Here is a 25,183-nt window from a genome sequence, read left to right on the forward strand (position 1 = left end):
TCCTAAAAACGACAGGAAGAACCCACCTTTTAAGGCAGAGACAGTGGTGGGTATTAGGAGAAAGCGGATTTCTAATTTATCTGTCTTGCTCCACTGTTTTGCGGGCAATAAAGAAGATTAAATTAGCTCTCCCTATGACTCCATAATGTTTAATAAAATTAAAATTGAGAGAACATCTTTATAAAATAGAATTCTGAAACATTATTGGTACTTAATGAACTAAAGCAGAATAAATCCCTTTGAAAAGTCAACACAAAAATGAAGTTATTAACTGAGTCAGTTGTTTCCCAACAAGTCTTTTGCTCAGTTTACTTAGAGTAAAGAAAACTAATTCAAACAGCTGAGATAAGATAAGCAAAAGGCAAAGGAGAAAGGGAAAGATATACCCATCTGAATGCAGAGGTCCAAAAAATTGCTAGGAGAGATAAGAAAGCCTTCCTTGGTGATCAATACAAAGAAATAGAGGAAAATAATAGAATGGGAAAGACTAGAGATCTCTTCAAGAAAATCAGAGATAACAAGGAAATATTTCATGCAAAGATGGGCACAATAAAGGGCAAAAATGGTATGGACCTAACAGAAGCAGAAGATATTAAGAAGAGGTGGCAAGATTACACAGAAGAACTATATAAAAAAGATCTTAATGACCCAGATAACCATGATGGTGTGATCTCTCACCTAGAGCCAGACATCGTGAAATGCAAAGTCAAGTGGGCCTTAAGAAGCATCACTATGAACAAAGCTTGTGGAAGTGATGGAATTCCAGCTGAGCTATTTCAAATCCTGAAAGATGATGTTGTAAAAGTGCTGCACTCAATATGCCAGCAAATTTGGAAAACTCAGCAGTAGCCACAGGACTGGAAAAGGTTGGTTTACATTCCAGTGCCAAAGAATGTTCAAACTACTGCACAATGTACACATTTCACATGCTAGCAAAGTGATACTCAAAATCGTTCAAGCTAAGCTTCAACAAGATGTGAGCTGTGAACTTCCAGATGTACAAGCTGGATTTAGAACAGGCAGAGGAACCAGAGGTCAAATTGCCAACATCTGTTGGACCATAGAAAAAGCAAGAGGATTCCAGAAAAATATCACCTTCTGCTTCATTGACTATGCTAAAGCCATTGACCATATGGATCACAACAAACTGTGGAAAATTCTTCAAGAGATGGAAATACCAGACCACCTTTCCTGCCTCCTGAGAAATCTGTATGCAGGACAAGAAGCAATAGTTAGAACTGGATATGAAATAACAGACTGGTTCAAAATTGGGAAAGGTGTACGTCAAGGCTGTATATTGTCACCTTCCTTATTTAACTTCTATGCCAAGTACATCATGTGAAATGCTGGGCTGGATGAAGCACAAGCTGGAGTCAAGATTGCTGGGAGAAATATCAAAAACTTCAGATATTCAGATAACACCACCCTTATGGCAGAAGGCAAAGAGGAACTAAAGAGCCTCTTGATGAAGGCAAAAGTGGAGAGTGAAATAGCTGGCTTAAAACTCAACATTCAGAAAACTAAGATTATGGCATCTGGTCCCATCACTTCATGGCAAATAGATCGGGAAACAGTGGCAACAGTGACAGATTTTATCTTCTTGGGCTCCAAAATCACTGCAGAGAGTGACTGCAGCCTCAAAATTAAAAGATACTTACTCTTTGGAAAAAAAAGCTGTGACAAATCTAGACAGTGTATTAAAAAGCAGAAGCATTGCTTTGCTGATGAAGATCTGTATAGTCAAATGTATGGTTTTCCAGTAGTCATGAATGGATGTGAGAGTTGGACGATAAAGAAAGCTGAGTGCTGAAGAACTCATGCTTTGGAACTGCAGTATTAGAGAAGACTTAAAAGTCCCTTGGACTGCAAGGAGATCAAACCAGTCAATTCTAAAGGAAATCAACCCTGAATATTCATTGGAAGCACTGATGCTGAAGCTGAAGCTCCAATACTTTGTCCATCTGATGTGAAGAGCCAACTCATTAAAAACGGCCCTGATGCTGGGAAAGACTGAGGGAAGGAGGAACAGGGGACAATGAGATGGTTAGGTGACATCACTGACTCAATGGACATGAGTTCAAGCAAACCCCAAGAGATGGTGAAGGACAGGGAAGCCTAGTGTGCTGCAGTACATTGGGTCATCAGGAGTCAGAAACGACTAAGCAACTGAACAACAACAAAACAAAACCATACCCTTTATATGAACAGAAAATATAATCTAAAATAAATTGAATGCACACACACACACACACACACAAACCATACCCTTCTGCCTTTGTGCAAATATGTTCACCAGTGCAACAAAATGTACTTTTTACAAGAAATGGCAGCCCACTCCAGTATTTTTGCCTGGAGAATCCCATGGTCAGACGAGCCTGGCAGGCTACCATCCATGGGGTGGCACAAAAGTCAGACACAACTTAGCAACTAAACAACACCACCTTCAGCACCTAGAACCACAGGACTTCATGGTGGCAACAACCCTGTCGGTTATGCCCTTCATCAGTATCTGTCATTTCTCCAGCCCCTCCCTGAAGCTGGCTGCCTGTCCCCTGGAGCATCACACTTTGCAACAGGTTGACTGGTTTAATGTCCACATTAAAGCTTTCAGAACAGACAGTCACCTGCTTTCCAGAAAGGAAAGAGGTACAGGGATCCCTTGGAGATATTGGGGGTTCAATTCCAGAACACCAGAGTATAGTGAATATCACAATAAAGTCAGTTATACAAAATTTCTGGCTTCCCAGCCTGTACAAAAGTTATGTTTAGACAACACTGTAGCCTAGCAAGTGTGCAGTAGCATTATGCCTGAGAAAACAATTTACAGACCTTAATTTAAAAAATAATTTATTGCTCGTGGGCATACCCATGGGTGATTCTTGTTGATGTTTGACAGAAAAGAACAAAATTTTGTAAAGCAATTATCCTTCAATTAAAAAAAATAAAATAAATTAAGCAAAATAATAATAAATTACTGCTAAAAAATACTAAACATCATTGGAGACTTCAACAAGTAATATCAAATATCACTGATCACAGACCACCATAACAAACATAGTGATAGTGTAAAAGTTTGACATATTGTGAGAATTACCAAAAGGTGACGCAGACATGGAGTGAGCAAATGCTATTGGAAAAACGGTACCTGTAGATTTTTTCAACTTGCTTCATGAACTTTTTATTAAAAATAAAACAAAACAAAAAACATTATCTGGGAATTGCAATAAAACAAGGTATGCCTGTATTTCTAAAGAAAGCAATAAAAAAGAAAACTGATTCAAAACTCAAAGGTTAGAAAAGGAACACTATTTGTTATTTGTGATGATTCACTGAATTAAAAACCAACTGGTAGTCAGAAGCTCTAGAACAAAACATAAGGTTTACACCTGGGGTGGATGGAGCACAGAGAACAATCCCCAACTCTGAAGCTGGGAGATGTAAGTCCCTTAGTCCCCTAAGGTCTGATCCTGCCATTCCTACCAGAGGAATCAGCAACCACAACCAGCTCGAACCAAGATATAAACAAGTGGCTGAATTTATATATCCTGGTGGGACCTCCCTGTGATTTTACTGATGACCTCAACCAGGCAGCCCTAAACTGAAGGTCTCCGCACACAGGAGTGGGAAGGGTTCCTCCACAGTGAAGGAAAAGGTCATCACGGAAAACAAGTCCAGTCATTGCAAAGGTGACAGACTTCAAAGAAAACTCTTCCATTTCCCTTCTGCCTCCGTCTTCCCCATTCACCCAGATGCTCAGTCTCCACACCCAGAGACCAGCATCAACTCCTCTCTCCCCCCTCAGATTCCACGTTGAATCCATCGCTTGGCTCCACTTCCTCATTTCCCCCAAATCCAACCATTTCACCATTTCCACTGTAGGCACCTTAGTCTCAGCCAAGAGAAGTCACAACTGTGAGAGGGAGGGAACACTTCATTTGGAGAATTGAAGACCATCAATGTGGTTTTAGCTCTGAAGGAAGAAGGGAGAAGAGTGGGGAAAAAACTAGAAAGGTGGGGGAGGGACCAGAGTGTAAATTGCTTTGTTAAACCACGTTAAAGATTTGTTCAAAGACACTGACCAATCGAGAAAAACTTGAGATTACAGAAATTTACCAGGAGATAGGCCTCCCTGGTGGCTCAGATGGTACATGGAGAAATAGCCCCATCCTGCTTCCTCAGCACATATGACCAGCAACTGGGCAGTGACCTCTCCTTGGAGGTTTCAGCACCAACTGTAGGGCCTCTCTTCTGAGTTCTTAGGTCTGGGGATCCATCCTAGGACATGATAGCTGCTTTCTAAAATCGTTAGCCCAGTCTATGGGTTGGGAAGATCCCTTGGAGAAGGGAATGGCAACCCACTCCAGTATTCTTGCCTGGACAATCCCATGGAGAGAGGAGCCTGGTGGGCTACAGTTCATGGGGTTGCAAAGAGTTGGACATGACTGAGCAAGTAACACACACAAGTAAGTAAAGCATTAAAAAAGTTGAACATATTTTGATAACAGCAACAAAGCTGATTGGTTTAAGGGATACAGATGTTCACATCTATGGATCAGGTGCTGAGGGATAAGACTTAGAAATGACCAGAGGACATGCTTTCCAAATTCTGTCTTTCCTCGCTGTTTCCCTAACCAATTACACATTTCAAGGTGACAGTATTTGTAAATTAGATAATAAAGTAAATTAGATAATAAATAATTAGATAAGAAAAATAATCTGCTGTGATTAATGCTGGAATACCAAAACCCAAAAATAAAGCTGCAGGGTACATTTAGGAAAAAATAATTTATTTGAACCGACACCTAACTGAGCTGGAGATTAAGCCATCTTTCTGTTGCTGCCTCTAAAGCCTGATAAAGGGTTTGAAACAGGTAAATTTTATAGCATCATTTATTTGTTATGGAAGAAAGATGGTTTTGTGTCAGTCTTCAAAATATACAGTGCTAAGAGGTAAGAACAACAAAGCAACAAGGAAAAAGTAGAAATGAAAGGCTACTTTTCCAATTAGCATTCAAGAACACAAAATGAGGGTTCAGGAATACCGGGTGCTAAAAAGCATTTCTGGAATTTGAGCTACTGTCCTGTAGTCTTGGAATTTAACCCAGTCCCTCTTGAAAGTTTTCAGGTGGAGTCGGTTTCCTACTGTGTTGCTCTAGTCCAGACAGCTGGCTACACTGCTGGAGCCTAGAGCATCCCTTTGGTTGGGGATGCCCCACTCCTCTCATTGGACTCCTTGGAGCTCACTTCTCTCTATGTCCATCTTGGTGAGTGAGGCTACAGGCACTGTTTCAATGCTGACAGCCTGATATCTACTCAATGTTCCCACTGATGATCCATCTGACAATGCATGTGAAGTGGGGGAAGGGAGTGATATTTTAGAAACTGTCCAAGAAATCAAAAGAGACAGTTCCATCATCATAAGGCATAAGGAAGTTTGGATGTTACTGTTTATTATTGATTATTACCTATTTTGTGTGGACCATCAAAATACTTAAATATATCTTGCATTCTTTTGGGACTGACTCCCCTTGTGGCTCAGACAGTAAAGAATCTGTCTGCAATGCAGAAGACCTGGGTTCAATCCTTGAGTCAGGAAGATTCCCTGCAGAAGGGAATGGCTACCCACTCCAGTATTCTTGCTTGGAGAATCCCATGGACAGAGGAGCCTGGCAGGCTACAGTCCATGGGGTCACAAAGAGTCGGACATGACTGAGTGACAAACACATTATTTTGGGATTATATGCAGCCAAAGGTTTTCCTTTGAGCCATGCTTTCTATATCATTTTATAAAGCCACACTCTTAACAGTTACTGAAACTGAGCGAGAAGCAGAGGGAAACAACAAAGAGAAGATGAAAAGAGATAAGGAATAGAGGGAGGAAGGAAAAGAAGATAAGGAAAGAAATATTAAATTACTGAGAGGAAAGAGCCAATCAAATCTGGAGGGAAGATACTAGACAGATATCCAGAGACCAAAGCTTAGAGCCTACCGCATGTGCAGTGCCTCGATCTACTGTGTAAGAGACTTGTTTGTTGTTTATCTACAGTCTCTCAGCCTTGATTTGCCTTCCTTTCTAAACTCTCACCTGTGATGCACAGGTTCAGTCTCTGCAAGCCACATTTCAGAGGCTCTTTGGCAAGCTGGCCTTTTTCAAGGTTCTGCCAGTAAGCAGGCACTAGAGGGAGACTGAAAGTGGGACAGAGCTAATGTTCTATCTGATTTGGGTGTTCCTGCAGTATCACCTCAGCAGGCGGACCTGACTCCAGCTCCCAGCTTCTATTAGCACATGGAGAAATAGCCCCATCCTGCTTCCTCAGCACATACAACCAGCAACTGGGCAGTGACCTCTCCTTGGAGGTTTCAGTAACTGTAGGGCCTCTCTTCTGAGTTCTTAGGTCTGGGGATCCATCCTAGGACATGATAGCTGCTTTCTAAAATCATTAGCCCAGTGTTTCCTTTCATTTTTCTAGCCTCTAATTCTTATGTAGCAAATTTCCTATATTAAATCCTTTCAGCATAAATACTGTTTTTCTCACAAGGCCCTTTCTTCTCATGGACTCCCTTCTGATAGCAAGAGCTGAAAAATTCTGCAACCTTAGCCAACAACCCCCTGGGTTCTAGCCTCTTGAAATATGGAGCTATAACTTGGGTTTGGAATATTTTCATGGCTGGACATCTTAAAAAATGACAATTCAAATATAAGAATATTTTATGAAAATATAAGATTATTGGATATATTATTTAATAGCACATTTTGAAAGTAAAGTTAAATACTTGAGTTATTTTCAGGAATGAGAGGAGAAAATTAAATTACTGGAGGTTTCTATCAAGTTTTACATGGAAGGATCAGTTGAAAAATTGAATATAAATGGAAACAACTGAAATGGTGAGGGTCTTACCAGTATCCATTCACAGTCAATAACAGTACTCAACCTGTGTGTGATGGTTAGCACAGTGCACTGGGCAAATTTCTCACGGATTTTTTTTTGTATTAACTCCTCATTTCTGGAATCAGAGAAATTGATATACTTCAGTGAAGATAGGAAAAGCAGACTAAAGAGTTAAAAATTAAAAATCAATACTTTAACATGTAATCTTGCCCCTAAAAATCTAAGTATAAAAAGTCTATTTAGAAATTTACTATTTTTCATAAAATGATGGAAAATAGTCTTCCCTTGAAATTACTTGAAACTATCAGGAGCTGGATTTAGGAATCCAACTCTCTTAGGATGCCTCATAACTACATTAATAGCATATAACGTGTCTTGGTTTCTTCCTTTGTTTTCTGGGATTAATATTATTAAGAGATATCTATGGGGCAAAGAGAGCATAGAAATATTTCTCAGCATCACTAAATGTTTTCCATTTACCACATTTTCTATTTGGATTCCAGGTTTCATGGACCTTGGCTCCATACCTTGGATCCACACTGGATGTGGCTTTGTCAAGAATCAATATCTGATTTTTCCTGAGAATAGCCCTGGCGAGGCACACTAGTTGTCTCTGTCCAACACTCAAGTTCAATCCTGATTCTGCTAATTCGGCATCCATTTTACCAGGAAGGCCTTGGATGGTTTCTTTAAGCTGTACCTGTGGATACAGAAAGAGCATTTTCCTAAACAAACTGCTGCTGAAGTAGACAAACCTCTTAGACATTAGAGCTTTGAAGTCCTCACAACTTCTTGGGTATCTTACATGTAAAGCTAGGTGATAGGGAGAGCTATTTCCAGTTAGTGTTCACTGAGAAAGACAGTGAGTAGAGTCAAGTCAGGACAGAAAGATCTCAATTATCCCCTCATCCCTGCCACATGCCATCCACCAACAAACCCCACCTAGGAATTAGTCCAGAAAGTCTCAAAATTTGAAGCTATTTCTCCCAATGTGGTTTAAACAGAAAATCTAAAAGGATCTTTATGGTTGAATCAACTTTACCAAAGTACATTTTGCATAAGGGTTGGTACACTAAAAGGAAACTTAAAAAAACTACAGAAAGTTTGGTTCTTTAAAGATATAATATTATTAACACTTTACAATTTTGTAACATTTAAAACAATGCAAATTTAAACAATGGAAAACTTTATCTAATAATTAGTAATCCTGGAACCTTTCCCAAGCTTAGTCTTATAAATAATGGACCAGTCAAGTGCATTTTCTTCAATATCATAAGTGTCTTGCAGTGAATGAAAACTCACAAGAAACAAGATACAATATTACATCTTATCTCCCCCACAATATGTATATAGGTGATGTTTATATTAATTTATCTTCATAAAATTATACTCCTAAGATTAAAAAAGCAAACCTTTAACCACCAAATATAATCTGAAAATACACTTGGTGGTAGGGGTCAGTTCAATGAACTTTGGAGAAATTCTATGGAGCAAGAAGCAAACTCAGGCTTTACTTGGAAGTTAAAGAACAAAGAATAAATAAACTTCAAATTAAGAAACCAACAGATTGATGACCAATAAGTTATTTAACACATTACAATATTAGATAACAAAACATCCAGGGTGAATAAGTAGCATTTTTGTGATATCCTAAATGTTGGAGCACTTCCATGAATGTGACCCTGAACTGTGCTCCTGATGGAGTTCAATCCTTAGAAAGCAGAATTCTGAGTTAGGATTAAATACGGTCCTGGTATTTTGTGATAGCATGAAAAGTGTACAAACTCTAAAGGGTAAGATTTGGACTGTGATACAAGTGGTTGGTCTTTGTTAAGACTGACATCCTGACTTTGAAGCAATAATCTCATACTTACTCCTAAATTGGGTGACATCATATGATTAATCTGCTTTTTTCTTTTTCTTTCAGTTAGTCCATATCTACTTCATGATGAATAAGAGTTTTAAGTGGAAATGTTTCTCATAAAATACTCTCTATTTATAAAAGACTCTGTATTTATGAATCAGGGATGGTTATGAGAATAATATGAATATCAAGGCCCTTTGTAGCATAATCATATAATCAAGGTATAAAGTATTAGAATGGAAGAAAAGGACAAAAGAGGCAGTAGAAAATAACATCTAGAAGTTACAACTGGAGAATCTGAACACACTAGATGATAGTGTAATGTTACTATTTTATTTCTTAAATGAGATAATTGTTGATGACTGTGAGATAAATCTTGATGAACGTGAGAGCCCCAGAATCTGCAACAATGCATGTCTAAGCTCTCAGATATTTGCTGGCTGTGTGAAGGCAGAGGTGAATCTCATCTTGTGACATATCTGTTCCTATAAATTAGAAAATAAATCCATGTAGACAGTTTACATATAACACTATTATTACATGTAAAAGGATTATATTCTTATAACAATTAACTGGCTCCAGAATATCACAACATCACACTGTAAACTGTGGAAAGCACAGAAAAAGTTATAATTTAAGGAAAATGGAGCAAATAATACTGTTCAAAACATCATAGCATGGAATACTTCAGATCGTTTTTGAGGCTGGGAAAATAATAGAATATAGCTAAACTGAAAAACAAACTGAACTTGTAAGTTACCCTATTTCTATCACCATTACCATTTTGAAAGTAACCTACTGTGTAGTATATCTAGTAGGTGCCAATGACTCTCACAGGAGGTTAACACAGATATCAAATGGTTCCCACATTTCGTGGAAGCTTCTTAATTCTCAAAAAAGAAAGGCTGGTTTGGGCTGGAAGGAGACAGTGAAATGCAGTCAACAGATGGGGAAGACCTATTAGTAGAGCAGGACCATCAGTAAAGGAAGTAAAGGGGGAGCCCACTCACCTAATACAATGCCCCTAGAAATGGGCATATGAGCTGTCCCACAGCCAGGACTGAACCACGTGGTTCCTGAGGCACCGGCTGCTAACGCCCAGATTTCTGTATCTTGGTTTCCTGTGTGATGAGACACACTTGTGTCCCAACAGAGCTACTATCAATGCTGGACTTGTGTAACACAAAATTTTGTAAAAAAATAAGCCATATTTCTCTGAAATGAACAATCAACCAAATATTTAGTACCTATTTATTAAGTGCTGCTTTTTAAAAGCAAAAGACTGAGCTAGGTCCTATGAGAGATTAAAAGTCTGTTTATGGTTTAGCCAGTCCAGTTTCGATGCATGAGACAGGGTGCTTGGGGCTGGTGCACTGGGATGACCCAGAGGGTTGGGATGGGAGGGCGGTGGGAGCGAGGTTCAAGATCGGGAACACATGTACACCGGTGGCGGATCCCTGTCAATGTATGGCAAAACCACCACAATATTGTAAAGTAATTAGCCTCAAATTAAATAAATTTATATTAGAAAAAAAGTCTAAAATTTCTGCCACCAGCAGAATTAATTTACAAAACTAGGGCAAATGCACAAAATAATTAGTATTAAAATATACAAACCAATAGCAACTTAACAGTCAAAAATGTTTCATGCAAGGGTGAGGAAATTCAATGAAGTAGGGCCAGGGGTAACATGACACAAATAACAGAAAATCCTCTAGAAATTAACCTATCCATGTAAAAACTGAGCCAAAGCTTCAGGGTTCTGTTACCTGTATTCATGCTGCAACATTAAAATGATATAATCATAAATAAGTAACCATCATCACATTCCAACTATATAACTTACTTTTATAAACACTTTCTTATGAAACTTCATAGCATCTTATTGGTATGATCTTGTTTATCTTTCAGTTATAATGAAAAACTAGTGTCTCCACTTAGATATCCCCTAAGGCCAGAGGAATAAAATGAATATTGGAGGGGTAATTAGGGTAATTAATTTACTAGGTCACTCATAGAATTTGACCCCACAGTTTTAATGTCTAGTTTAATGTTCTGCTGAGGACAAAATAATGCGTCTAGTTGCTTGGGGTTCTATACAAAAAGCTAAAATGAAAATATGAGGAATTATATTGTTGGTTTTCATTATCAATACACACATTTTAAGTGCACCCATCTCATCACTGTTCTCTTAGAAGGTAAACAAAGTCAGATAAAATGATAAGCTTCTCTTAATTACCTGCAATGCTATAAATGAACACACACAGATACTGATGCTAATAAATTAATTACATTGCATAAATTACCTCTTCTAAGACATTCCACAGTTCCTCCTCCAAATACTCATTAAAGGGATCCAGATTTTTCCTCACTGTTCCAGTGAATAACACAGGTTCCTAAATACCACAAAATAGTGAATGTTATTATCTTAATCTCTTTTCATTTTAAACCAATGCTTATAGAAAAGAATGAAAATACAAAATACCAAAATTCAGTGCAATCATTAATATTAAAGTTGCAAATGTATGTTTACAAAACAATATCTTTAAAATAATTTTCCATTGTACAAAGTATGCTGCAAAATATCCTCTGAACTATTAAACACTAAAAGAAGAAAGTATTGAAGAAGTATTTTTATCTTAAAAAAATTAAGAAAGAGAAATGAAGATTTGATTTTTTTTAAATTGCCATTGTGGTAATAAATATCTACTTAGACACACACACAAACTGAGGATACAATTACATGGGAAACTTTCAAGATCTACATAAATTAACTGTCAATCCTGGTATTACTGGGAAATACCAACTGCATGATTAGTTGAGGTTTGTGCTTCAAAGCAAAACCATTCAATATTTACACATTGACAATGAAGAATAAACTCGGCTATTTTCTCCACTGGTCAGACTGTCTTCTAGGATCTGGAATCTCTCCACATGTGGGAAATGAACTTCCCCACATGTGCAAAGAGAACATCAGCTCCTGGGGTCTGATGCACCTCTGTCCATGGAGAGATCTCCTCTGATTAGGTATCAGCTGGTCCCCTTGTTCTCTCACCTATGTGTCAGCATGACCTGCCTCAAAGAACATCATTACTAACTGCAAGGCCAAGAGGGCCTGGAAACCCACTGTGACATGAGCCATAGCAAAATTATTTGAACAGTTTTTCCTATTCACCTACTTTGGGAGGAGCCACACCGGAAATGTGGGCTTCCCTGGTGGCACGGAGGGTAAAGCATCTGCCTGCAATGCAGGAGATCCGGGTTTGATCCCTGGGTCAGGAAGACCCCTGGAGAAGGAAATGGCAACCCACTTCAATATTCTTGCCTGGTGAATCCCATGGACAGTGGAGCCGGGTAGACTACAGTCTATGGGATCGGAAAGAGTCGGACATGACTGAGCGACTTCACTTTCACTTTCACGCTGGAAATATATGCCTCCTGAGTTTCAAGAGAAAATCTAGTACATAAGATCATGTAGCCAATTTACATTTTCTTCTGGAAGGCTCTAGTAAACCAGGCTATAAGAATATGAGCAGCAGAGAAGAGCCCAACTGGCTCCCTTCAGTGAAGTGGGCAGAAAAAGGGGAGGCACACGTGGGAACAAGAGGAGACTTGACGCTTCCACAAGTGCCCAGAACTGCTCGGAATCACCAGCCTCAAAATACTGCCTGGCCTTGGGGCTGGACTTTCCTCCTCACTTCACAAAAGCCTGAGAAGAAAGATGAAGAAGACATCCCTAGTCATGATGAAGAATGACACTCAAGGAGCCTCCCATACCTTCTTTCCCTCTTATCTCAGATTTAAGACTAGTGATTGAGAAATGAATGCAGAAGGCACAGGACACTGTGCCATCAAAAGAGATATATCCCTAAGGAAAATCCAAAATTAAAAATATGCTATGTAGGGAGCTTCATTTGCATAAAGTTGATTAAGTGACTGATAAGCCTATAAAGCATTAAAAATCACTGGACATATGACATTTCAAGATGATTACTGAATTGAATGGAAAAATCCAGATAAACAAATATAAAGACGCTCTTAAAACTCTTGCATTTTGGATCAAAGACTTAACAACCATCTAAGCAATAGTAAGAGTTCCTTGTCAGGGGAATAACCATCATTCTACTTCAAATTTTTATAAAAAACTTTTTACTCTTTGTACTTTTCAACCTTAAGACTGGATGTGACTGGTGATAAAAGCAAGGTCCAATGCTGTAAAGAGTAATATTCCATAGGAACCTGGAATGTTAGATCCATGAATCAAGGCACACTGGAAGTGGTCCAACAGAAGATGGCAAGGGTGAACATCGACATTTTAAAAATCAGCGAACTATGTGTTGATTTTATATCCTGCAACTTTACTATATTCATTGATTAGCTCTAGTAATTTTCTGGTGGAGTCTTTAGGGTTTTCCATGTAGAGGATCATGTCATCTGCAGACAGAAATCCCTTGCATTCCTATACACGAATAATGAGAAAGTAGAAAAAGAAATTAAGGAAACAATTCCATTCACCAGTGCAATGAAAGAATAAAATACTTAGGAATATATCTACCTAAAGAAACTAAAGACCTATATGTAGAAAACTATAAAACACTGATGAAAGAAATCAAAGAGGACACTAATAGATGGAGAAATATACCATGTTCATGGATCGGAAGAATCAATATAGTGAAAATGAGTATACTACCCAAAGCAATTTACAAATTCAATGCAATCCCTATCAAGCTACCAGCCACATTTTTCACAGAACTAGAACAAATAATTTCAAGATTTGTATGGAAATACAAAAAACCTCGAATAGCCAAAGCAATCTTGAGAAAGAAGAATGGAACTGGAGGAATAAACTTGCCTGACTTCAGGCTCTACTACAAAGCCACAGTCATCAAGACAGTATGGTACTGGCACAAAGACAGACATATAGATCAATGGAACAAAATAGAAAGCCCAGAGATAAATCCACACACATATGGACACCTTATCTTTGACAAAGGAGGAAAGAATATACAATGGAGTAAAGACAATCTCTTTAACAAGTGGTGCTGGGAAAACTGGTCAACCACTTGTAAAAGAATGAAACTAGATCACTTTCTAATACCGTACACAAAAATAAACTCAAAATGGATTAAAGATCTAAATGTAAGATCAGAAACTATAAAACTCCTAGAGGAGAACATAGGCAAAACACTCTTAGACATAAATCACAGCAGGATCCTCTATGATCCACTTCCCAGAATTCTGGAAATAAAAGCAAAAATAAACAAATGCGATCTAATTAAAATTAAAAGCTTCTGCACAACAAAGGAAAATATAAGCAAGGTGAAAAGACAGCCTTCTGAATGGGAGAAAATAATAGCAAATGAAGCAACTGACAAACAACTAATCTCAAAAATATACAAGCAACTTATGCAACTCAATTCCAGAAAAATAAACGACCCAATCAAAAAAATGGGCCAAAGAACTAAATAGACATTTCTCCAAAGAAGACATACAGATGGCTAACAAACACATGAGAAGATGCTCAACATCACTCATTATTAGAGAAATGCAAATCAAAACCACAATGAGGTACCACTTCACACCAGTCAGAATGGCTGCGATCCAAAAATCTGCAAGCAATAAATGCTGGAGAGGGTGTGGAGAAAAGGGAACCCTCCTACACTGTTGGTGGGAATGCAAACTAGTACAGCCACTATGGAGAACAGTGTGGAAATTCCTTAAAAAATTGCAAATAGAACTACCTTATGACCCAGCAATCCCACTTCTGGGCATACACACCGAGGAAACCAGAATTGAAAGAGACACATGTACCCCAATGTTCATCGCAGCACTGTTTATAATAGCCAGGACATGGAAACAACCTAGATGTCCATCAGCAGATGAATGGATAAGAAAGCTGTGGTACATATACACAATGGAGTATTACTCAGCCGTTAAAAAGAATTCATTTGAATCAGGTCTGATGAGATGGATGAAACTGGAGCCGATTATACAGAGTGAAGTAAGCCAGAAAGAAAAACACCAATACAGTATACCAGCACATATATATGGAATTTAGGAAGATCGCAATGACGACCCTGTATGCAAGACAGGAAAAAAGACACAGATGTGTATAACGGACTTTTGGACTCAGAGGGAGAGGGAGAGGGTGGGATGATTTGGGAGAATGGCATTCTATCATGTATACTATCATGTAAGACTTGAATCGCCAGTCTATGTCTGACGCAGGATACAGCATGCTTGGGGCTGGTGCATGGGGATGACCCAGAGAGATGCTATGGGGAGGGAGGTGGGAGGGGGGGTTCATGTTTGGGAAGGCATGTAAGAATTAAAGATTTTAAAATTAAAAAAAAAAAATCAGCGAACTAAAATGGACTGCAACAGGTGAATTTAACTCAGATGACCATCGTATCTACTGCTGTGGGCAAGAATCCCTTAGAAGAAATGGAATAGCCATCATGGTCAACAGAAGACTCTGAAACGCAGTACTTGGATGCAATATCAAAAACGACAGAATGATCTCTGTTCGTTTCCATGGAAAACCATGCAATATCACAGTAATCCAACTCTTTGCCCCGACCAGTAATGCTGAAGAAGCTGACGTTGAATGGTTCTATGAAGACCTACAAGACCTTTTAGAACACACACCCCAAAAAGATGGCCTCTTCATTATAGGGGGCTGGAATGAAAAAGTAGGAAGTCAAGAAACACCTGGAGTAACAGGCAAATTTGGCCTTGGAGTACAGCATGAAGCAAGGCAAAGGCTAACAGAGTTTTGCCAAGCAAACACACTGGTCATAGCAAACATCCTCTTCCAACAACACAAGAGAAGATCTACACATGGACATCACCAGATGAGCCACCCTGAAATCAGATTGATTATATTCTTTACAGCTAAAGATGGAGAAGCTCTATACACTCAGCAAAAACAAGACCAGGAGCTGGCTATGGCTCAGATCATGAACTCCTTATTGCCAAATTCAGACTGAAACTTTCCCCTAGTAGGGAAAACCACTAGACCATTCAGGTATGACCTAAACCAAATCCCTTACAATTATACAGTGGAAGTGAGAAACAGATTTAAGGGACTAGATCTGATAGACAAGTGCCTGATGAACTATGGAAAGAGGGTCAAGACATTGTACAGGAGACAGGGATCAAGACCATCCCCAAGAAAAAGAAATGCAAAAGAGCATGATGACTGTCTGAGGAGGACTTACAAATAGCTGTGAAAAGAAGAGAAGCCAAAAGCGAAGGAGAAAAGGGAAGATAGACCCATTTTAATGCAAAGTTCCAAAGAATAGCAAGGAAAGATAAGAAAGCCTTCCTCAGAGATCAGTGCAAAGAAATAGAGGAAAACAATAGAGTGGGAAAGACTAGAGATCTCCTCAAGAAAATTAGAGATACGAAGGTTACACCTCATGCAAAGATGGGCTCAATAAAGGACAGAAATGGTATGGACCTAATGGAAGCAGAAGATATTAAGAAGAGGTGGCAAGAATACACAGAAGAACTGTACAAAAAAGATCTTCACGACCAAGATAATCACGATGGTGTGATCACTAATCTAGAGCCAGACATCCTGGAATGTGAAGTCAAGTGGGCCTTAGGAAGCGTCACTATGAACAAAGCTAGTGGAGGTGATGGAATTCCAGCTGAGCTAATTCAAATGCTAAAATATGATGCTGTGAATGTGCTGCACTCAATATGCAGGTAAATTTGGAAAACTCAGCAGTGGCCACAGGCCTGGAAAGGGTCAGTTTTCATTCCAATCCCAAAGAAAGGTAATGCCAAAGAATGCTCAAACTACCACACAATTGCACTCATCTCATATACTAGTAATGCAATGCTCAAAATTCTTCAAGACAGGCTTCAACCATACGTGAACCATGAAATTCCAAATGTTCAAACTGGTTTTAGAAAAGGCAGAGGAAGCAGAGATCAAATTGCCAACATCTGCTGCATCATTGACAAACTAAGAGATTTCCAGGAAAAGATCTCTTTCTGCTTCATTGACTATGCCAAAGCCTTTGACTGTGTGGATCACAATAAACTGTGGACAATTCTAAAAGAGCTGGGAATACCAGACCACCTTACCTGCCTCTTGAGAAATCTGTATGCAGGTCAGGAAGCAACAGTTAGAACTGGACATGGAACAACAGACGGGTTCCAAATAGGAAAAGGAGTACATCAAGGCTGTATATTGTCACCCTGCTTATTTAACTTATATGCATAGTACAACATGAGAAATGCTGGGCTGGATGAAGCACAGGCTGGAATCAAGTTTGCCGGGAGAAATATCAATAACCTCAGATATGCAGATGACACCACCTTTATGGCAGAAAGTGAAGAGGAACTAAAGAGCCTCCTGATGAAAATGAAAGAGGAGAGTGAAAACCTTGGCCTAAAGCTCAACATTCAGAAAACTAAGATCACGGCATCTGGTCCCATCACTTCATGGCAAATAGATGGGAAAACAGTGGAAATAGTGACAGGCTTTATCTTTTAGGGCTCTAAAATCACTGCAGATGACAAAAAAAAAAAAATCACTGCAGATGGTGACTTCAGCCATGAAATTAAGACACTGACTCCTTGGAAGGAAAGTTATAACCAAGCTAGACAGCATATTAAAAAGCAGAGATGTTACTTTGCCAACAAAGTCCGTCTAATCTAGTCAAGGCTATGGTTTTTCCATTAGTCATGTATGGATGTGAGAGTTGGACTATAAAGAAAACTTAGTGACGAAGAATTGATGCTTTTGAACTGTGGTGTTGGAGAAGACTCTTGAGAGTCCCCTGGACTGCAAGGAGATCCAGCCAATCCATCCTAAAGGAGATCAGGCCTGAATGTTCACTGGAAGGGCTGATGCTGAAGTTGAAACTCCAATACTTTGGCAACCTGATGTGAAGGGCTGACTCGTTGGAAAAGACCCTGATGCTGGGGAAAATTGAAGGCAGGAGGAGAAGGGGATGATAGAGAATGAGATGGCTGGATGGCATCAATGCCTCAATGGACACAAGTTTGGGTAAACTCTGGGAGTTGGTGTTGGACAGGTAGGCCTGGCATGCTGCAGTCCATGGGGTCACAAAGAGTCGGACACGACTGAGTGACTGAAGTGAACTGAACTCAAGATTCCCATGTGCAGGGGATTTCTCATCCTTTAGCTGTTATCTATGACATTTACACAAACAACTGGCGAGGTGAGGGGAGGCTGATCCCCAGTATTCCTCGCCCTTCTCTTCTCCACCTTTCCTTTATTACCCAGGTCCTTTCAAGTTAGCAGCTACTCCCTGAATATAACGTCTCAACTGACGTTCTTCCTGGGGAATATACTTAACTACTTCAGATCTTGAGCACAAAGGACTCATACACTTTAGCTACCTCTTGTGTTTAAGGAAATTATTTAGGAAAAGCTTTCATTTTGGCTTTTTCCTGAGATTCTGAACACAAATTGAGGAATACTTCTTAAGAACACAGTATTCATCTTTGAAAGTTCCCCCGAGGACTGATGGTTTATGCCCCCACTCGCCTGTTTTTTATTCCTACCCAGTCCTTGCTGCTATCCCATCTCCCCTAGTTCTAACCTGTTCATGGCAGGATCAACAGTGATGGGGATAACCCTGGGAAAGAGAGAGAAACATGACCCAAGAAGCTTGCTGCTGTTCCCAGGATCACGGGTAAAAGGGATTCAGGGAACATGATATGGGCCTGGCTTACCTAAGCGGGGCAACTCAAAGAAACAGCACTGGGCTCCCCCTTCTGTAGAGTCTGCTCTCAGCTTCCTAGGCTGCCTAAATCAGGGTGTTGACACACAAGCATCACTGCTTGCTGCTCATTAGAGGGGAGAAAGGGTGCACGTTTTCTGTGCACAGACAAGTTAACTTCAAGTAACCAAACCAACAGACTTTCTCCATCTCTGAGCCTGCAAGACACTGTAAAAACAAAGGGCTCTTGGCTGGAGAGGGGTAAGATTTTGAGTATCTTCTCCTGACACTTATTAGTCCATAACATACAAATGACTAAACCCATTTCAAAACTGATATTCTCTAAATGAGACACACAATAGGAGGACTCATATCTTCTGGCTTTGCTCCATCCATATAAACTTTTGTTATGTTTTAGGGAAAATAGCTCATGAGAACATCATTCAGTTTAACATTTATTGAAAAAAAAATTAGAGTCAGTTCTAAGTTCTGATTCAACTTCTCACTAGTTATTAAACTCAGAGTAAATTATTTATCTTTCCAAGACATTTCCCTTACTGGAAACTAGGGTTAGCCTTGCAGGGTTGCTGTGAAATCTGAAACAACAATAAAGTTCCTGATGTGATGCTAACATGGACCAGGAGCCCAGCCCAACAGGGGGAAAGGCAGGGACAGTGTTTGTCAAATTTCAGATGTAGTCAGTGGATTATGAAATTAATTTTGTGCCTTGTCATCATCATTTTATCTTTTATATGAAGTAGAATAGAACTGGCATCACAAAAAATATCAGAGCACAGAGCAATAGGAATGTTGTTTTGTGACATTTTTTTCCTCTGGGTATGCGTGTATATGTATATGTGTGTGTGTGTGTGTGTGTGTGTGTGTGCGCACGCGCGCATGCATGCACATGAAATCATGATATGAAGCAGTTCTATCAGGACTACAGTCAACAGCCACCTGAAGTCTTGTGCAGGCAGAGTAATTTGCTTCTCAGCCTCTGGAGTTGGGAATCTCTTTAAATTTATTTGGAATCTTATTAGCATATTTTGGAAATTAATACATTGGTGATCACATCATTTGCAAATATTTTCTTCTTTTTCATAGGCTTTTTTTTTTTAATGGTTTCCTTTGTACTACAAATTCTTTTAAATTTAACCAGGTCACATTTATTTGTTTTTGCTTTTGCTTCCATTACTTTAGGGATCAGATCCAAAAATTAGTGCTGTGATTTATGTCAAGAGTATTCTGCCTATGTTTTCCTCTAAGATCTTGTCTTACTAAGAATCTTGTCTCACAGTCTTTGCTCATTTATTCATTTTTATTTTTTTATATGATATTAGAGAATGTTCTAATTATTTCTTTTACATGCAGTCATGCATATTTCCCCAAACTATTTATTGAAGAGATTGCCTTTTCTTTATTACACATTGTTACCTCTTTTGTCTCTGATTAATTGATCATAAGCACATGGGTTTATTTCTGGGTTTTCTATCCTGTTGCATTAATCCCTGTGTCTAGTTTCTGTGACAGTAACATACTTTTTCATCACTGTAACTTTGTAGAATAGTCTGAAATCAGAGACTGTGATTCCTTCAGCTGTGTTCTTCTTTCTCAAGATTGTTTTGGCTATTTGCAGTCTTTTCTGTTTTCATACAAATTTCAAAAAAAATAAAATAAAATTTTGTTCTAGTTTTGTGAAAAATGCCACTAGCAATTTGATAAGAGATTGCATTCACTCTGTAAATTGTCTTGGGTAGTATGGTTATTCTGAACAATATTGAATCTTTCAATCCAACAATACAGTTTATCTTTTCATCTGTTTGTATCGTCTTCAATTACTTTCATCACTGTCTTACAGGTTTCGTATACAGGCCTTTTACCTCCTTAGGCAGGTTTATTCCAAGTTTTTTTTTTTTTCTTTGATGTGATGTCAATGGGATTGTTTCCTTAATTTCTCTTTCTGATACTTTGTTTCTAGTCTACATAAATACAGTCAATATCTGTATAAACAATGGCTTATACAGCTCAATATCAAAGAAACAAAATACCTAATCAAAAAATGTGAAGAAGTCCTAAATAGACATTTCTCCAAAGACATACAGACGGTCAACAGACCCATAAAAAGATACTCAGCATCACTAATGATTCAGTTCAGTCACTCAGTCATGTCCAACTCTTTGAGACCCCATGAACTGCAGCACGCCAGGCTTCCGTATCCATCATCAACTCCCAGAGCTTGCTCAAACTCATGTCCATCAAGTTGGTGATGCCATCCAACCATCTCATCCTCTGATGTCCCCTTTTCCTCCCGCCTTCAATTTTTCCCAACCTCAGGGTCTTTTCTAAGGAGTCAGTTCTTCACATCAGGAGGCTAAATTATTGGAACTTCAGCTTCAACATCAGTTATTCCAATGAATATTCAGGACTGATTTCCTTTAGGATTGACTGGTTTGATCTCCTTGCAGTCCAAAGGACTCTTAAGAGTATTCTTCAACATCACAGTTCAAAAGCATCAATTCTTCTGTGTTCAGTTTTCTTTATAGTCACTAATTATTAGAGAAATGTAGATCAAAACTACAATGAAGTATCACCTCACACTGGTTAGAATGACCATCATTTAACGTCTATAAATAATAAATGCTGGAGAGGGTCTGGAGCAAAGGGGACCCTCCTACACTGTTGGCGGAAATGTAAATTGGTGCAGCTGTTATGGAAAACAATATGGAGGCTCCTTAAGAAATTGAAAAAGAGTTACTGGGTAATCCAGCAATTCCCCTCCTCAACAAATATCTGGAAAACATAAAAACCCTAATTCGAAAAGATACATGCACTCTAGTTTTCACAACTGTTTTACTTACAATACCCAAGATATGTTCATGGACAGATGAATGGATAAAGATATGATGTACACACACACACACACACACACACACACAGAGGAATGTTATTCAGTCATAAAAAGAAAGAATATTGCCATTTGCAGCAACATGGATGAACCTAGAGATTATGAGATTAAGTGAAATAAGTCAGGCAGAGAAAGACAAATATCATATGAGATCACTTATATGTGGACTCTTAAAAATTGATAGAAATGTGTAAGAATTGAATCGCCACTCTATGTCTGACGCAGGATGCAACATGCTTGGGGCTGGTGCATGGGGATGACCCAGAGAGATGTTATGGGGAGGGAGGTGGGAGAGGGGTTCATGTTTGGGAACGCATGTAAGAATTAAAGATTTTAAAATTTAAAAAATAAAAAACAAACAAACAAACAAAAAACACTAATGGTAAAAAAAAAAGAAAAAAAATTGATAGAAATGAACTTATTTACAACACAGAAACAGATTCACAAATATAGAAAACAAACTAATTGTTACCAAAGGGGACAGTGGAGGAGAAGGATAAGTTAAAAATCTGTGCTTAAGAAATACACACTACTACTTTGCTATACAGTTGAAACACTGTGAAAAAATAATCAGACACACGCAAAATCTGACTCCTGGCTCTGCCGCTTACTTGATAAGTGGGACAAGCCCCTAAGGCCTCAGTTGTTAAATCTGTCAGGTAAGGATAAAAACAGAATTGTGAGGATTAAGCAGGAAATAGTAGAATAAGGGGTTAAAATATGTTAATGATTTCAAAAACATGAGGAATTCTTATCAGTACTCGTAATTTGTCAGGGACTGTAATAAGTACAGAGGAGCAGAAATGAGAGAGAGATTTCTGTATCCTCAAGGAGATCCTCAAGGAGAGGAAGAAAATAGTCAAGAGTGTGGGGAGGGCTGAGAAAAAAGGCCAGAGGTCTTGGTGGAGGACTGGTAAGTAACAATGTGTACAAGGTCGTGGTTAGCAAAGAAGCTGCTGGGAGGGGAACATGAAATCAAAGTACAAAACAGTGTTATTCCCTCTTCTTGCTTTTGGTGGAAATGTTAGATACATTTCTCTGTTACGCCTTCCCACAAATTCCTATTGTGTTTTTTTGATTTTTGTTTCTTTGCTCTACTGTTTATATGCATATAAACAATTTAGTTTATATTGTAAACAATAAATATAAAGAAAATCACCAAGCACCATGAACACATAAGATAAATTAAAGAGTAAAGTCATTCCGGAAAGTATTACTCTTTCTTTTTACTTAAGGAGAAATAATATCCAAAGGCCAGTAACCCAATCATTAAGAATAATAACAGATCCTGATGACTGGGCATTCCCAAGAACCAGAAATGGGCACAAACCTTATCTCGCCCAGCTGTGCGTGCTAAGTCGCTTCAGTCATGTCAGACTCTTTGTGACCCCATGGATTATAGCCCACCAGGCTCATCTGTCCAAGGGATCTTCCAGTCAAGAATACTGGAGTGAGTTTCCGTGCCCTCCTCCAGCAGATCTTCCTGACCAAGGGATTGAACCTGCATGTCTTCTGTCTCCTGCATTTGCAGGCAGGTCCTGTACCACTAACACCACTTGGGAAGCCCAGATACATCTTCACAACAAATCTGTGTGGCAATGATTCCCAGACCTGGTTAAAAGATGAGGACACTGAGGTCTGGAAGCTGAGTGATGTCATCAAGGCCCCAAAGTTCTTTGAGGAAGAGCAGGAATAAAATTGTTGGGTCACGCTGACACTCGGTCTACACAAACATTCTATCTCTGGCTGCCTCTGGAATGATTTCCTGGAAACCTTTGTACATTGCAGGTTCTCTACACATACTTCCTCTTTTATCAACCAATATTGTACCTTGGAGACAAAGACTTATAGAGAGTCTACATGTATACAAACTTGGCACTATTTTTTAAGGATGCTCTCTGGAGTGCGTACATTGAACATGCTCAAAGGAAGGATGGAAATAAACAGAACAGAACCAAACCATGTTGATGCAAAGGTACGTTTAGTGTTTGCTCAGATGTGCTCCCAAACACTACTGGCAGAGCTAAGGATTTTCTAATGTTGTTTCTTTATTTATTGAGCTATTTTATGTATACAAGCATACAACTTTTTCCTATTAAGAAGTTTTAAAAATAAGGCAGGGTATGTTTATAAAGCTTTGTATCAAAGGAAATGAAAGGACTTTACAGGCATGCTCTTTATTTCTACTAACTAATCTTACTTGGCCATTTAAGAGATAAGTACCATCAAAACATAAAACTTGGGAATCTAAACTCATTTATTTTCTACTGTAACTACAACTCATGAATCTAATAGCCAGAGGGAACCTTTAAATACGGAGACTGAATGTGCTAAAAAGCTCTTTCCATTTTTCCTGAAAGGGATACCTTTTTTAAAAAAATTTAATTGTGGTAAAAATATACATGAAATTTCGGAGAAGGCAATGGCACCCCACTCCAGTACTCTTGCCTGGAAACTCCCATGGACGGAGGAGCCTGGTGGGCTGCAGTCCATGGGGTCACGGAGAGTCGGATACGACTGAACGACTGCACTTTCACTTTTCACTTTCCTGCATTGGAGAAGGAAATGGCAACCCACTCCAGTGTTCTTGCCTGGAGAATCCCAGGGATGGGCGAGCCTGGTGGGCTGCCATCTATAGGGTTGCACAGAGTCGGACACGACTGAAGCGACTTAGCAATAGCACACATGAAATTTACTAGCTTGACCACCTGTAAGTGCACAGTTTAGTGGTAATAAATACATTTACACTGTTGTACAGCAATCACCATCATCCAGCCACAGAACTTCTTTCATCTTTCAGAACTGAAACTCTGTACCCATTAAACAACAACCCTTCACTCCCAGCAGCTCCTGGTACCCACCATTCTACTTCCTGTCTCCATGAGTTTAGTATTCTAGGTACCTTATATTAGTAGAATCATACAGTGTTTGTCCTTTGTAACTGGCTTATTTCACTTAATTTCCTCAAGGTTCATCTGTGTTGTAGCACAAGTCAGAATTTCCTTCGTTTCTAAGGCTGAATAATACTCCACTGTATACACATATGCACTACATTTTATTTGATTCATCTGTCAATGGACCTTTGGGTGCCTACACCTTTTTGCTGCTGAGAATAATGTTGCTATGAACATGCATGTACAGGTATCACTTGAAGATTTTTCTTTCAATTCTTTTGGGTTTATACTCCAAAGCACAATTGCTAGATCATGTAATAATTCTATCTTTAACTTTTTCAAAAAAATGACCAACTTGTTTTCCACAGTGGTTGCAATATCTTATATTCCTACCAACAGCAAACAAGGATTCTAATTTCTCTACATTCTTGCCAATACTGCCAACCCATTTTCTTTTTCCCTTTTATTTTTCTTTTTTGATAGATGTCTTAAGGGGTGCGAGGAGGCATTTCACTGTAGTCTGTAAAGATATATCTTGGTTTCAAAAGTACTTAGACATACACATTTCCCTATGTAAACTTAGATAGCCAGCGAAAATTTGCTGTATGATTCAAGGAGCTCAAATTCAGTGCTCTGTGGTAACCTAGAGAGGTGGTATGAGGTGGGAGGTAGGAAGGAGGTTCAAGAGGGAGAGACATATGCATACCTATGGCTGATCCATGTTGATATAAGGCAGAAACCAAAACGATATTGCAAAGCAATTAGCCTTCAATTAAAAATAAATTAATTAGAAAAAAACAAGAGTACTTAGTGTAATTCCAGGTATTTTAGAGGCCACCAGTAGGTAGCAATAGCTGTACTCAGTCTTAAGAACCAAGCCCATGTTCTCCTTCCCTTTGGGTGCCATGCTGAAATCCTTCCTAATA

At 38.9% G+C, this 25,183-nt stretch overlaps 1 protein-coding gene across 1 annotated transcript in view; it reads right to left on the reverse strand.

The window, feature by feature from the left end:
• LOC138446799 (ATP-binding cassette sub-family C member 4-like) overlaps positions 1-25,183 on the reverse strand; it is a 175,207-nt gene that overhangs the window by 8,191 nt on the left and 141,833 nt on the right. The window contains 3 exon segments of the mRNA XM_069602131.1: positions 6,900-7,005; positions 7,418-7,590; positions 11,061-11,150. Of these exon segments, the coding sequence (XP_069458232.1) occupies positions 6,900-7,005; positions 7,418-7,590; positions 11,061-11,150 (369 nt within the window).

Source organism: Ovis canadensis, chromosome 10 (genome assembly GCF_042477335.2).
Source record: "Ovis canadensis isolate MfBH-ARS-UI-01 breed Bighorn chromosome 10, ARS-UI_OviCan_v2, whole genome shotgun sequence".
Taxonomy (NCBI): Eukaryota; Metazoa; Chordata; class Mammalia; order Artiodactyla; family Bovidae; genus Ovis; species Ovis canadensis.